Here is a 16,093-nt window from a genome sequence, read left to right as displayed (position 1 = left end):
TACTCTAAAAAAATGTTATTTTCTAACTTACAAAAACTTTTATACGATTCAATATTTTAGAAACATTGAGAAATTGTCGAACTACCTTTACAACTAATACAGTGTAACAAAAACATAATAAAAAGCAAAAGTTGGAAAAAAAAACACACACACACACACACAAAAAAAAAAGGCTATAAAATTTGCACGATTTCCCTTCTTTTGGGGTTGCTGATTTTTATTTTTTTTCCTTCGCCTAAAATACCCCGAGATTCTGGGTTCGAACCCTGGCTTAGTTATAAAAATAAAAAATTACAACGCAAAAGTTTGCCCTATGCGGTAAAATTTGCCTTAAGGCATAACTAAAGTCTGTCTTATGCGGATCAAACGCAATATCAACAGATCCTTTTGCACAAATATCCTCAATAACATGAAAAATAGCTTGGCCCATAAAAGAGTACTCAAGGTTGCTTTTACCTTTTTCTTTCTAAAATTTTTATTATTAGTAGTAGTAGGGCTAATTTGTAACATCACAAAGTCTATTTTTTTTATATATTTTTTATTTTCGATCAAAAGGCGCCACACATGATTGAGACGGAATGAATCTAAAAGAATGTGTGCATTCCTTTCTAGATATATTGACCATATACATACTTACACAACAAATTAAATTAAACTATTGTGTTTCAGAAAATGTCAGGTTTTCTATGCTTTTCATAAATCATATAAAAACACAACAAAACAAATGTGGAGAAGTCAAAAAAATAAAAATGACAGGGGTATTGTTGTAAAGTGAGAAAAATAGCCACTACTATAAATTGTCTTCCTAAAACGAGGGAATTGAAGAACAGAGAGAGAGTCTGTCGAAGCAAAGCGTGTACCACCACCGCCTTCCTCTATCAAACTTCCCAACACTCTTTAAACAATACTTCTTAACCCCAAATCTCAAAATACACAAATCCATAACCTTCTTCTACATCCGGTAACCTCTCTTTTTTTCCTTCATAATTCCTATAAAATCTTGAATACTACACTGGCGGGAAATGCGTTTCTTCGCTTTTTTTGTTTGTGTAATGAGATGAATATGTCAAAATCTGAACTGGGGTTTTTTGATTTAATCATTTTAATGTAATGCTTGTTTGTTTACATCAGTGTTAGTACCAGAAATGTAGTGTCTTTGGTGTATATGCACGTAGGAACAGTGAGATTTATTCGATGCTGTTTTTTTGGGGTTCCATTTTTCTTATTTTGTAGGGTTTTTGTCATGCCTATGCTTTGTAGTGTAATTCTTGTTTACTACCCTAGTATGAATGCTATAAAGGTTGTATCTTTATTGGAATACAGTAGTGGATTTATTTGTTGCTGCTATTTTGGGATTCTTGTAGCTTTATCTTAATAGGGTTTGTCTACTGTGGGATTTCCATCCATCCTTGTTTATGTACAGTAGTATTTGTGCCAGAAATGTTGTGTCTTGGAATATTTGCACGTAGGAGCCGTGTGAATGTTTTCTTCGCTGTTTTTGGAATTGTTATGTCTTGATTTTATAGGGTTTATGTCATGTGGGGTTTTTTTGTTTTGGTATTACAGGGATTGGAAATGCCGTTATATAAAAGAAAGCCATTTGCTTTGGTGGAAAAACCAAAGGATTTGAAGCCTAATGAGCTCGTGTTCCAAGTTCGTTTTACTAAAGAGATATTTAGGGATTATGGGTAACCCTTCAAAAGTCATGATTTTTATTGAAATTTATGATCTTTTCTTTTTATTTGTGGTTTTATTCTGATAAAATTACTTTGCTGAAAAATGTAGTGAGTATTTGAAACGGATAAACCTGTATCGCCATAGGGTGTGGACATGCAAATTGACAGGAAAGAATTACTTGACATATGAGGAGGCTTTGGTTTCGGAGAAGAAGGCTGCAGAAGAAGTTCAGAAGTTCCCCGAGGAACTAGTGGCTCCAGTTCTCCGTGATGTGCAATTCAGTACGTCAATACATTTTCTTAGCTTTATTGAGATCTGTTGGTGTTTTAATTCTGTTGGTGTTTTTAGTACTAGAGATGATCTTAATTTTGCTGTCTTGTGTTTCAGTTGAATTACTTGATCACCTAGATCTCCTAGAATTTAATTCTTAAGGTTTGGTATCACTGCATTTTCTGAAGAAGATATGTTGTTGTAATGCAGACCCGTTTAACAAGAAACAGAAAGGAATCACAATTTTTGTCTTATAAGCTCCAAAGACTTGGACAATGGGATATATTCTGTACGATTAATTGATTTAGAATAAAGATAGAACATCCTTGTTTTGGGTCTTCCTATTTTCACAATTTGTTTTCTTCCCGCTCACATGGACATCACATATGTTTTCCTTGTATGCAATTCTATCCTAGAAGGTAGTTTACATGTGAATGTGGAACCTTTTTTAATGCAGATAAACTGTCTGTTATGATCTATCTTTTGTATATTTTAACGACGGATAAATAGATTTATCAAACCATTTGGCATTAAGTCTAGCATAACAAGGGTTATGTGCATGATAGATCAAATTAGAATTAAAGTTTTTCCAATTTTAGATGAAATATCAAGATCAATGAACAGTTCAACCAGAATTTAGGTGGAGTGAGTGGAGAACGCTTCATTGAACGTGTATGCAGTACTAGGAGTAGCAGCAGATTGTTAGAATTATACTTTCCAAGTCTGAAGTATGCAAGATAAGACTTATATCAACGTTCCCCAAGTAGAGCGGGTGCACTTCACTTGATTAAAAAAAGAAAAAGAAATTGCAAAGCACTTCATTGACGTAGTTATATAATCATGTTCATGCTTTAGCCTTGTGTCTGAGAGTGGTGAACGCTACCTCATTGCAATGTTTACCTTATGGTTTTGCTGCTTGAATACATGCAACTTGTTCCAGCCATCGAAGGATTAAGTGCAAAGCTAATCAAACTAGAACTAGTTTTTCCAATTTAGATAAAATGCCAATATCAGGCTTATCATTGAGCACTCCCAACTCCTAAGCAGTACGTAAAGAGAGAACGCTTATTGAACATAGTTGAAAAACAAGGAATAACTTCAAATTGCTAGAGTTACACTTCCGCGATCTAGATCTTGAAAGTTCAAGATTCACCTGTCAATGATCTCAACACTTGCTAGTGTAATTGTGTTATACATGTTCTTGCTCAGAACAATATTACATTTTGTTGTTAACTGATGGTTTTGCCACTTGTGTACATGCAAATCTTTCCAGCAATATTCTCTTTCTTAAATGATCCAGCGAGCTCGTTTATGTCCTCATTTTCAATTTAGTTCAGCTCAGCATTACCCATAGATGAACTTTTGGTTCAGTATTATTAGGTTTAAGGATTCTGCAAGCTACCGTTTCAAACAAATGTGGATATAGATGTGATTAGATTTGCTTTTGTGTTACAATTCTGGTGTTGTTTTACACGTTCATTCTGTAGTAGTTTTTTGTATTTACGGTCCTTGGTAATGACTGAATTGCAGGTATGCTCAGCTTAAAAGATCTTGGGGATGCTGTTGCTCAAAAGCTGCAGGGCGGTCTTTCAGAAGGTAGTGAATTATATGGGAGGAAAAACAATCATGTATACTCCTGCAAAATTGAGAGAGTTGTGAAGGATGGTGAGAAAACTCGTTATGAGGTTGCATGGCTAGACAAATATGAAAGACTGCCTGAGAATACAGCCATCGATGAAGAAGATCTGATTAGGTGCAAAGTGCGATTTAGTAGAGCTTTTCTGAGGTCTTTTATCAGAGAATCTACATATCGAAGCATTCCCTGGGTCTTGCATGAAAAATTGGCAAAGAAGCATGGGATTCCAACTGATCCTCCAGATGAGCTTAAAGACCGATTCTTTATGCAGGATGGAGTGGTTGTTATAAATAGGAAGAGAAAGAAAAGTGAAGATGTAAGTACTCTAGTAACTGTGTACATACTGTCCTGTTAGTTTTGTCGCTTTCATGCACTAATAATAGTCTTGTTTACTCAGGAGGCAAAAGAGAATGGTTTCCGAGATCCCGACGAGATAGGAAGAGGTAGTGCTGCTGAATGTTGGCTTGTTATTATTTACTTTCTATTGTAAAGAGTTTTCTTCTACTTATTGTTACTTACATAGTCAAGTCGGATCAAGGATACTACTTCGTATATATGAATATTTACTTGGCTAGGTTGCATCAGATCTTCAAATTGTTACACATCTTGTAAATGTTACATGCGTACTTGAAGTTTAGCATCTTAGGGATATTAGGTGCTGTGACACATTGTTCAGCCACACATTTATAATTTTTACTAAAACACGAAATTTAGGTAATTGTTTATACGGAAAAACTTGAAAAGAAAAATCACGCAAATTGGACATCACTTACTTTTCCCAGATTCAAATTGTTATGCACCATCTTGAACATGTTTACTTGGAAAGTATTCTATTGGCTTAGAAATATCATGTTTACTTGGAAGTGTTACACATTTTTTTTATATAATTTAACAGAATCTTTTATTTAAATAAAGATGCCTTTTATTCCACCTTTGTGCTTTACATTTTGGAACTGATAGTAGTATTATATGAAGCAGTACTTCTTGCTGTCTATTTTCTCATGCACCATATTAATGCTTTGACTTCACTGCATTGACAATGCAGAAGACAAACTGAAGGCACAATCCATTAGATATCCAATCGATGATCTTTTGGTGCAATATACAGAGTCCGATAAACAGTTGACTGAACGCCCTCCTCCATGTAGGGAATTCAACGTCCCAATGGAATGTGTGGGGGATCTTTTGATGGTCTGGGACTTTTGTACTTCATTTGGCAGGTTATTCCACCTGTTGCCATTCTCCCTTGAAGATTTTGAAAGGGCTGTCTGTCACAAAGGAAGCAACATTGTTGTCATATCTGAATGTCATTCAGCCCTTCTTCGCTTTCTTTGGAAAGATAACAGTGAGTATTTCATAGCTGTACAGAAGAAAAGGCCAAAGCTGAAGGTAATAGTTGAATCATGTTATCGAAGGTCATGAATTCTCAACTCAAAGGATTTATGTTTTTTCCAGACATATGCTTGATTAACCTTCTTGTCTACTCAAAGGATTTATGTTTTTTCCAGACATATGCTTGATTAACCTTCTTGTGTTAAAAAAACTCTCGAAGTGTTAAAAAAACAGATGTATTCTCAACTTATGTTTTTTTTTTTTTTTTTTTCCGGACATATGATTGATCAGCCTTCTTGTGTAACACAATCTGATCAAGTACCATATTTGTAAACAACAACATACCAGTGTAATCCCACCAAGTGGGGTCTATGGAGGGTAGAGTGTACGCAGACCTTACCCCTAACCTTGGAGGTAGAGAGGCTATTTCCGAAAGACCCTCAGTTCAAAGAAAAACAACCACATCAGTCCGGAAAAAGAAATAACAACAGTCCCCAAGCCATGGAAAAATACTAAATAAAGCATGACAAAGCAATCTGGAACAAGAAAAAAAAATGTAACTAACACAGAATCATATGTCAATCGAGGTACAAGGCACAACAGATAATAACAAGAATCAGAGGACAAGAAACTACAAGAGTAATACGAAGTGGGACACACACAACTACCTACTAGCCTACTACCCTAATCCTTGTCCTCCATAACTTCCTATCTAAGGGCATGTCCTCGGTGAGCTGAAACTGCGCCATATCCTGTCTAATCACTTCTCCCCAATGCTTCTTTTGCCTACCTCTACCCCTCCTGAAACCATCCATAGCCAACCTCTCACACCTCCGAACTGGGGCATCCACACATCTCCTCTGATGATATTAATATCCTTAAAAAGCGAAGTTGGAACTTGTCATGATGCGAGGCAAGCTCCAAAAATCCCGAGGGGACTATTTGGAGGGGAAGAGTCTCAAAGGCTAATGGCCTATGGACCTATGTTGGGTGAGTGGGTGGGGGGCGTTCACCCCCTACATGCTTCGTGTCTTAGATGTTTGCCGTGGTCGGAGCATTTTCTTTCTTTTAACTTTTTAAGGTGTTTGCCGTATCTGACCTCTTTTTATGTTTTTATTGAGTCGAGGGTCTCTCGGAAACAGCCATCCTACCTTGGTAGGAGTAAGGTCTGCGTACACTCTACCCTCCCCAGACCCCACGTTGTGGGATTTCACTGGGTTGTTGTTGTTGTTGACTATATCTTGTATACTCCGTTTGTGTCCTCTTCCTTGAAATTTGGTAATTTGTATACTATTGCGTAAAAAGGGCAGCCCGGTGCACTAAGCTCCCGCTATGCGCGGGGTCCGGGAAGTCCCGGACCACAAGGGTCAATTGTACGCAGCCTTACCTTGCATTTCTGCAAGAGGCTGTTTCCACGGCTCGAACCCGTGACCTCCTCGTCACATGGCAGCAACTTTACCAGTTACGCCAAGGCTCCCCTTCTTGTATACTATTGCGTATCTATGTTATTTTATTAGGAATTTAAAATGTTTGAATTTTATACCGTTGAATGTATTTCCCACTAATGATTTTTGCTACTTTTGATATAATTAATTATATAAAAATGTTTCTCATGGATAGCCTCTTGCCATTATAGGCAAAATGCCCATGACCTGAAAAGAATATATTGAAGCTCGCATACCCTACTTTGTAACCCAAAAAAAGAAGAAGAAGAAATTAAAGATCATGGTTGAAATTTGAATTTACGAGTTCACTTTTAATATTAAGATATTTTATCAATGTAAATATTTGCAAATTGACTCATAAATCAGAATATGTTTGACATATTTCACCAATGGGATATTTTCTCTCTTACAATGCAAACTATTAGCCATGCATTCTTGTTTACACCTGATGATATTACCTATACATTCTTTGTTGAACATTGATAATTGTCTTACCTAAACTTTTCTTTTTTTGCTTCCAGATTACTTTAATCACCTGGACGGAGTATTTGTCCGATTTTTTGGAATTGACTGGTTTTGTTGAATTGTCTAATCATATTGCAACAATTAAGAGAGGTCACTATGGTCTTCTGGACATTCAGGCCAAATTGGCAATCTTGCGTGAATTGGTTTGTCGAGTCCTTGAGACAGAGTATTTTAAGGAGAAGTTGGATGAGGATATTGAAAAGCAGTATGCACTTGCAGCAACAAGGAGAGAGGAGATTTTGGAAGAATCTAGAAAGAAGCGAGAGGATCATTTGAAAATACAGTCTAATGGGAAGGAAGCAACAAAAGGGTGTGGCAACTCCTCAGATACTGGGAGCGACAACCACCTTGGTGAGAATGGAGATATACCAAGTAGCAATGGCAAACAAACATCTCAATCAAAACATTCATTAGAAAACAGGTTTATTTTTTTGTTAGTTTTTCTGGAACTTGGATGGTAACTTCATGATATCGGTTTCTTATTTTCCCTTTTTCTCTGTCTCCTGTTGCTTCCTGTCTGATGTCTGATAGTGACAATGAGCTATTAGTCTCATTTAAAAATGCTAAGAAGAGAAAGGTTGACGTCCAAAATGCTACAGCAAAGATGAATGCTTCCTCTAAGATTGCTTCTAACAAATTGATAAAGGAAGAAGGGAAGGAAACATTCGAAAACAGGAGTATGGACCAAAGAGCTGCTCACAGAATGCGGAAGAATGAGATAAAGGAGCATCTTGAAAACAGGAGTAAGGAGCAAAGGGTGAGCACCTCTCCTCTCTCTATCTAGTTCTCTGGTTCTCTTTATCGACACACAAACATGTGGTCTCGTGTTAAACAGACAAGTGGACATACTGAACTTTTCTTACCTAGATGTCGGTTGAAATGGCTTCGTTGTACGCAATTTGCACAGTGCAAAACGTGACTCAACATAAATGCTTTTTACTTGTATTTGTTAAAGATGTTCCTTATGTGTCTGCGAATTGCAGAAAGAATATCTTGAACGGGAAATCGAGAAGAGAGTAATACGCACCAATCCATTGGGAAAGGACAGAGATTATAATAGGTATTGGTTTTTCCGCCGTGATGGAAGAATATTTGTTGAGAGTTCAGATTCTGTCCAGTGGGGCTATTACTCTTCCAAGGAAGAGGTATTGATACTAGAACTCATTTTCTCTTATGGTCGTCTTCTCTTACACTGTGATGATGTTCAACTTTTCCTTGTTACAGCTTGATGCTCTGATCGGATCACTGAATGTCAAGGGTGAAAGAGAGAGGGCTCTTAAAAAACAACTGGAAAAACTCTACGCCAAAATAAGGTGAGTTGAACTTCGGATGAAATACTTTCATCTGCTTATATCCTTAAATTGGAATCTCTGATGTGACTTAGAAGGAGACCGCAGTTCCGGAAAAAGAAAAAAAAAAGAATCATGTAATGTAACTTGATGATTGGTATTAGTCTCGATTTTTTGAAGATAACACTCTAAGTGAACTGAACTTATCAAAATAAAAATAAAGTGAGTTGTGCATGCTCTCAGTTTGGAAAAAAAGTTGACACTATCGATTTGTAGTTTGAGAAAAGAATCAAATTAGCGTTATATGCTTGACCCTTTTGATATTGCGTATCTGGAAAGTGCTGAGTGGTTTCCTCTCCATCTCTGAATGTCTTTGGTTTAACTTATTACAGCGCGGAACTTCAAAAGAGATCGAAGGATGTGGCTCAGAAGGCAGCAACAGACGATGCTGAGGTTCGGAGATCAACACGTGTCCGTGCTCCACCAAGGGATAATCCTGCTCTTGCCTTCTTGAAGTACGTTAACAAGTGGAAGGTAGACTAACCTGGAAAGTTAGACTATGCCAACATACTCTGCTGTTCAGAATTGGTATTATAGTCGCAGCTAACCATCAAGCCGAGATGAATATAGGGTTAAAGAAATTCGTACGTACTGCATTTTGTTGAAATGACGGTTCATTTTTTTTCCGCCATTGAATGCTGGCCATGATAGGGATGAAATTTTGTTCTTTTCCATTCCTGTGATTATGGTACAGATGTAAGGTTACCATTCCAATTTTGTATATGATGTTCATCGGCTGGTTAAAGTTTTATTAATGTAGTTGCTAACATCAGTATGTTGTTCCTCTAATAATTTTGGGTATCTAACATTTGACGATATTGTGATATGGAGTGGAAGACATGTCATTTATACATGAAAGTATCATTTTAAGTTATTTCCTGTGCTTTGGTTATCCTGTGTCATCTGCTCTGATTTCTACTATTATCGGTTATTTTTTGTGCTCTGATTATCCTGTATTATCTGTGTCGCTTGCATTATTTCATTTCCATATCGCTTTAAATCTCTTATCCGAATCTCTTAACCTTATCTAACCGTATCTTACTTCTTTTTATGCTTTTATTGAGTCGGGGGTCTTTCGGAAACAGCCGTCCTACCTTGGTAGGAGTCAGGTCTGCGTACACTCTACCCTCCCCAGACCCTACGATGTGGGATTTCACTGGGTTGTTGTTGGCTTTTGAAACGTTGGGGTAAAAGGTTTGAAACACTGGTTTCTACCAGAGCAAATAGCATTATAGATCTCAGTATAGTTTTGTTCGTTAGTGATAATATTAGCTTTTGTCTTTCGGTATGGTTCTCAGTAATTGAAAAGTCATAATAAGATGTTTACTTTGCACTTGGTGGACCAAAGAAATTTCTGTTCAAACAATGACAGGTGATGTTTAGAAAATAATCCAGAGGCCTCTGCTGTCATTTTCTTTTTGCCGCTACCTTTCAGATTAAAGACTTGTTGATGTTATGAGCAATATTCTGGAGGAAGGGTGTTATAGTTTGGGCACTTCCCATTCAAGTTAACTCACTCCGACCTCTTTAACATGTTTAACCTTACAGTTTTACAGTAATCACCATGAAGCATAACAGATTGGAAGATAATTGGAAATAAAAACCACTCCACCAGCAAGATTTCTGAGAACAGTCTTGTTTCAAAATTCATTTTATTTCTTTTGACATGTAAGTACAGTTTTGCTAAATAAACACCAACCAGTAACATTTGCTAGCACAAACTGACGTTTACATAAATGTCAAATGGGAGATGAGCTTGCTGTAGATAACAAAATTACATTATCTCAACGACGGCTCGTCCAGCAATGGCTCCCTTATCCAGATCTTTGTATGCCTGTGGAGCTTCCTCAAATTTGCAGGTCCTTGAAACAGCTGCAGTTAGATTGAATATGCCACTTTCGGCGAGCTTAATCAGCTTAGGGAGATCTTGTCTTGCTCTGGCCCCATAAGAGCCAATTACTTTTATCTAGAATCACAAATATCAACAGTGAGAAAGAGCTGCTTAAACTCTTTAAGAAAACACAATAGTGCTCAGAAAAATATCTGATAGTTGTATGCCCTTACATAAACATAATATGGAACTTCATGTTCCAAAATAAGAGTAATAAATACCCAATAAATGAGGACTATTTTAACCTTTATAGCGAGTTAAAAGCTTTACTAAAATACACTAGTATGCCATTTACTAACAGACCACAGAGTAGACTAGGCCAATGTCAATCCATACATATTTACTCCTTAATATCTTCATCTTACAGAATTTTGTGTTTTTAAAAGTATGTGCATATATACATACTTCTCGTTGAAGGCATAACAGTTTATGACATATCAAAAGAGGGAATGGATCTTCAGTGTTACTTCCTCCGTCTCAAATTATCTGTTGCAATTCTAAAATTAGTTGTCTCAATTTGTTGTTTTAGAAGTCCAAGACAAAATTAATTGTTTTTTTCCATTTTATCCTTAGTCGTAATTGTTCTTCAAGACTTCAAACACCTCAATTATGGGGTGATGTTATGATTATTCAAATACCATTGAAGGGTAAAATAGTTAAAGAAAACCTTCTAATTAATGTTCTTAAGGGGCGTGTAAAAGAGAATCACGACAGACAATTTGAGATGGAGGGAGTAGCAGATTTTGGAATTGAGAGGGACAAGAAATAAAAGACCTCCTGCACACAATAGCACAGACCTGTCGTCGCACCAGGTGGTTTATATCCACCTCCCCCTTAGCACCAGATAGTGTAAGTCCAATCATCACAGCCTTGCCTCCATCGCGAACGCTCTGCACACATTGCGAGAATGTTTGTGGTCTTCCCAAAGCTTCAACAGCTATGTCAACACCCAAGCCTCCTGTGATGTCCTATACCAGCCGAATAGCTGATAACATTAGTTTAAGCAATCGGTATATTCTCAGATGCAAAGGGAACAAATGTTACAGAAGGAGGATGTATTTAACAACCTAACAACAACAACAACATACCAAGTGTAATCCCACAACCAAAAAAGCAAAAGACTAGGGGAAAAATCTCCCAACAAATGCAGATTTAAGACATTTCAGAATGCTAGAGGGAAAATTCAGATGCTAATAAACAAAATTCCAAATGGCAAGTATTATAAGCACAAGCTTTTCTTTATTATTGGACCTTTGATAGGGGCAACACAATTATTGTTCAGCAGTTTAGGATGAAAAATATAATATCTGGTTAATGAAAACAAAAGAAAACATAATTAGTAATGTACTAATTAATTAGCATGGCCTCGCCATTAATCACCTGAAAGTCTGCATTCTCTATTATACCGGTTTAACCCATAAGTGTGACACCTTAATCCAACATTAAAACAGGAGCATTATTATAGAAATAGATTAACCAGAATGGAAATACCAAAACAGAAAATAAAACATCATAAACATAAGGAGCTAAACTTGTTAGAATAGCAGTGAAAGGAAAAAGCTCGGGCAGAACCCATCTTGCCAATAACAACTAATCTAAGTTATGAGATTTAACTTAAACTAGATTTGACGCCTGGATTTAACAAAATCCACAGAAAAATGTATAAGCTAGACAGGAACTTAGTGCAGAAACAGTCCTCTTGAATACACAAGTTGGCCAATGAATTCAGAATCTATAGATCTCACTTGGAAGAATTTCACGGTCCAGTTGCACAAGCATTTTCCTATAATTATCTACAGCAGAGCGCATACAGATGTACTCGTGGGCCTTGGCCTTAATGTATATTAGCATACCAACCCACCTCTTTTATCTAGAAATCAGAATGAGTAAAAACTTTATGCTGTTTGACAGTTAATTTGATAGTATATACATAATAGGTTAAGGGAAGAATCTATACCTTTATTCTCTTCACCGCATCCTCCTTTGCTGCATTTACACAATGAGTGGCTCCAAGGAATTTAGCTTTCTGCAATTTCTCATCTTGAACATCTACTGCAATAATCTCTGACGCCCCAAATGCTCTTGCTATTTGCAGACAGCTGTATCGTGTTTTCAGGTAATAAATCACAGAAGCAAGTCAGAATAAAAGTAGCTAGCTTAATTCAGAACGCCCAACCATAGGAGTAGAGGTAAGAATGAATAAAGATAAAGTATGACATGGTCTACTAAGGCAATCAATTATGAATGCATAGAAATGAAGAACGGAACTTGACATTGAATAAATTGTTGAATTAAAATGGAGGTTACTAGTTAGACATATAGACTGTTGCACCAGTGGTCAGACTACAGGCGTAATGTACACATTTTAGAAACACTAAAGCATTTCGTTTTATTCATTTTAAAAATTAATCAAATTAAGATGATCCAACTTTTACCTTGAGCCAACACCTCCTATACCAATCACGGCAATAGCATCACCTGGACGCACCTGAGCAGCATGAGCCATGGCGCCATAGGCAGTAAAAACTGCACATCCTAAAATGGCTGATTCTGTGTATGGCAATGAATTTGGCAGAACAGCCAATGCATGTGCTGGAACTACACAGTACTCAGCTAGACCTCCCATGCTATACATATACACCGGCTTATCTGAAAGATCAAAATATGGACCAAATCTTAATGCTAACCACATTTTTTTTTGGATAAGGTAATGTTAACTAAATTAGGCAATTAGAACCTATGTTGCTCGGACTCTCAGAAAATGCTGCAACACCTGTGTCGGATCCTTAAAAAATGCACTACTTTTGAAGGATCCAACACGTACATCGATATTTTTGAAGAGTCCGAGCATCATAGATTACAACCACATTAGAAGAGAAGAAAAAGGAGTTGACGAATAACACGAGAAAGTTTCCATTCATATATAACTAGTCCACAGCAGTCATAGACAGCCCAATAGCCAATCTGAACATGTGCCAGCTTAGCCGTTCAAATAGTCCATAAAGGACATACTCATCATACATATCAGTTAATCAATTATGCCTCAATGCCAAAATAGTTGGGACCACCGTGTGGAATTTTTGAACCCTTATAACTTTTATACTTTTTTTTTTTTTGAGACTGGTAACAGGTACCTTTTATAAAACAGAAGAATACAATTATATTGAAAATGTTGATACAAAGCATGTCGGAGTGCTATTAAAACAAACATTTCTGGTGTGAAACATTCACGTACATCCTATAATGCTGAAGAAGAGCACTTGTGCATATGTTATAAAGGTTCTAACAATGTTAACATACTGCTTTCCTGAGTCCTAAATTCTTCAATAAAAGTAAACTCCAAGTAACATTTTTTGAACCCCCTTTTTCTTATTTTAACTTGGTAATATGGTTTCAAAATCTCCTTGACCACCTATCTGTGCCTTCCTTCTCTCTTTTTTTTTTTTTTTTTTTTTCCGAACAGGTGACAACTCTGTGCCTTCCTTCTCATGCAACAAGTAGTATCCACCAGAACTAGTAATACAACAAGAATGGGAGGAAATCTTACACCCAAACCAAGTGTGTTCAACCTTGGTAGTTACAATGAAAGAATCAGTTTTATCCTAAAATAAGTGAGACTTTTCTACAGAAAAATTGCAACAAAGACCTTTGTCTACTGATTTCAGGAACATGCCAAGCTATCTGTTTAGTAGCTTAGAGAAACCACTAGCATAAGCAAAAATGGTAGCAAATTGAGCATTTGATGCATATTCCATTAAAGAATAATTCTTGACCTGAATGCTTGAGACGACCATACGTTCAATTTTGAAACTCAGATAGAAACAAGAAACATTTGCAAGTAATAAAAGCCTGCTTACCATTACTGCGGAGGAACAGTCGCGTTTCCCCATCATAAAGAGTTCCCTTCGCTCGGTTGTAAGCAAAGAAAGCCTCACATAAGTCATCTTGACCCTGTGTTTATTAGATAACGATGGCATCAAAGATTTGCCATGACTGCATCATGATAAGCAAATATCTTCAGTTTTGTAAGAAACAAATCTAACTATTATCACCTTAGAGCAGAAGAGGCAGCTACCACAAGGCATGATGAAAGCTCCAACAACATGAGATCCCACAGGAAGTCTGAAAAATATAACAAAAGCTGATTATCATTGAACCGCCAAGGACAACTACATCAAGGGAAAACTGTAGTATGTTTGAAGAAAATGTAATTGTTACCTTTCAATGATTTTACTGTCTGAGAGCTGTCCATGTTCAACCACTTCACCAGTAATCTCGTGCCCCACAACACAAGGACTAGCGAATGGAAGTTCACCTTTTATTACATGCAGGTCAGAGTGGCAGACCCCACAGGCTGTAGCGAACACATCAACAATAATTTAGCTATCATATCCTTCTTATATAGATACCATTTGCATTAGCATGTGAAACGAACCATACAAGCAAAGACATACAATGCAAGCTTATCAGTGTTAAGAGCCAGGATCAAAAGAAAAAAAAAGCGCTTGCTTGTTGACCTACCAAAGGGCCTATGACATACATTAGTCAATAATATATATTTCTCTAGACCTTCCTAGGCAATTTCCAAGAGAAAACTCTTTGTCTGGATTTCCGAAGATGAAAACATTTGCGCATGGTTTGAAACTCGATGGATGATGGACCCGCCCCTCTAACTATCTTCACTTAAATACCTAGCTTTTGTTTGCAGCAAGCGTTGAGCCGTGCGCCTAACCCACACGTAGCTCGTTGCGTTCTTACCACTAGACCAAAGCCATTGGCTCAAAAGATAGGTCTTTTTGTGCAAGTCCCAAAAACAAAACTTCTTCTTGGGCAATTTGCATAAAGAGGATCATTTTACTGTCAGCATGGAATTATTTTGGCAGGGAGATATTGCTGGGTGCAGGAATTGGCATCAAAAGCAACCATTTTTATGTGGGTGTAAACGTTTAAGTAGTCACTATCCAAATCAACAAAGCAACTAATTTTATCTGGGCAATTTGCAAAAAAAAAGAACAATTTGAAGGCAGAAAAGCAATGTGGAGAAGGGAAGAGAACCTTTAGTTTTGATGAGAACTTCATTAGCTTTAGGGCGGGGCATATGGAAGTCTTCAAAGGTGAGGGGTTTCCCCGGTTCCCAAAACACAGCAGCTCGCATGTGAGAAGGCCCACCGCTCAGATGGTAGTACGATGCCGCTGATGCTGCTGTACTCCTACTCTTCTCCGAATCAGAACAAAAGGATCGAGTGGAACGAGCCAAGAGTGTTGATCTAGCTGAAAGGGCAAGCTTTGATGATCTGCGCATAAGCTGACGGAAAGACATAGCTTGATCGATCGCCTTTGGACAGTGCTGCAAGAGTGTGTCTTTTCTTACATGTTTACCCAAGATTGAAAGGGACGACTTATTATTAGTACGAGATAATCCTAATGGATAAACATTTCGGCATTTCTATCAGCAGGACACGTAACTACCTTTTTTCAATATTAAAACTCCGACTTCTTTACGGTAACATAATACTTTTACTTTTCATACATAGTCAATGAAAATATGTTTTGGGTGATCTAATAATAGAAAATTTTCTTTATATTGTCAGATAAACTCAAATATTACATATAGTGAGTAGATGTGAAAAAAAATAGGAGTAGCAAAGTATAACTTGTTTACAGCAATTTTGAGTTATGTTCTTAATATTCGTATTACACTATCTATTAGAAAGTCAATTATTATTAGTTGTCCATGATGAGCATGAGTTGTTACTTAGAGGAGAGCGTAAGTAATCTAATATCTATTACAAATTAGTTTCTTCGCCTGAAGAAAATTTATATTTGTGATGACTCTCAGCCTTCATCAAGTTTTGGAAACTAAACAGAAAGTCCAGACTAATTTGCTGTGGGAATTCTTATAGTTTACAGAAAGATCATGAGATTGTTCTGAAAAGCTTACAGCTACACTGTAGAACTAAATCCAACA

The 16,093-nt window shown here is 36.9% G+C and overlaps 2 protein-coding genes across 2 annotated transcripts; one reads left to right on the top strand and one right to left on the bottom strand.

Moving 5' to 3' along the window:
• Nucleotides 1–807: 807 nt before the first annotated feature.
• Nucleotides 808–9,108, top strand: LOC132639970 (uncharacterized). Its single transcript, XM_060356352.1, has 11 exons — nt 808–961; nt 1,567–1,688; nt 1,786–1,958; nt 3,478–3,899; nt 3,981–4,026; nt 4,629–4,972; nt 6,882–7,306; nt 7,417–7,642; nt 7,869–8,030; nt 8,110–8,198; nt 8,567–9,108. The coding sequence occupies exons 2-11, from the start codon at nt 1,576–1,578 to the stop codon at nt 8,715–8,717; spliced, it is 2,151 nt and encodes a 716-aa protein (XP_060212335.1). The 5' UTR covers nt 808–961; nt 1,567–1,575; the 3' UTR covers nt 8,718–9,108.
• A 761-nt stretch (nt 9,109–9,869) lies between these two features.
• On the bottom strand, nt 9,870–15,526 carry LOC132639969 (uncharacterized). The gene is made up of 8 exons (XM_060356351.1): nt 15,181–15,526; nt 14,344–14,479; nt 14,178–14,247; nt 13,983–14,076; nt 12,561–12,774; nt 12,083–12,224; nt 10,923–11,093; nt 9,870–10,200 (listed from the first exon to the last, which is right to left on the bottom strand). The coding sequence occupies exons 1-8, from the start codon at nt 15,443–15,445 to the stop codon at nt 10,009–10,011; spliced, it is 1,284 nt and encodes a 427-aa protein (XP_060212334.1). The 5' UTR covers nt 15,446–15,526; the 3' UTR covers nt 9,870–10,008.
• Between the last annotated feature and the right edge of the window lie 567 nt (nt 15,527–16,093).

This window comes from Lycium barbarum, chromosome 5 (assembly GCF_019175385.1).
Source record: "Lycium barbarum isolate Lr01 chromosome 5, ASM1917538v2, whole genome shotgun sequence".
Classification (NCBI taxonomy): Eukaryota; Viridiplantae; Streptophyta; class Magnoliopsida; order Solanales; family Solanaceae; genus Lycium; species Lycium barbarum.
The sequence above is the reverse complement of the archived record's forward strand: the minus strand, read 5'-3'. Positions and strand labels throughout refer to the sequence as shown.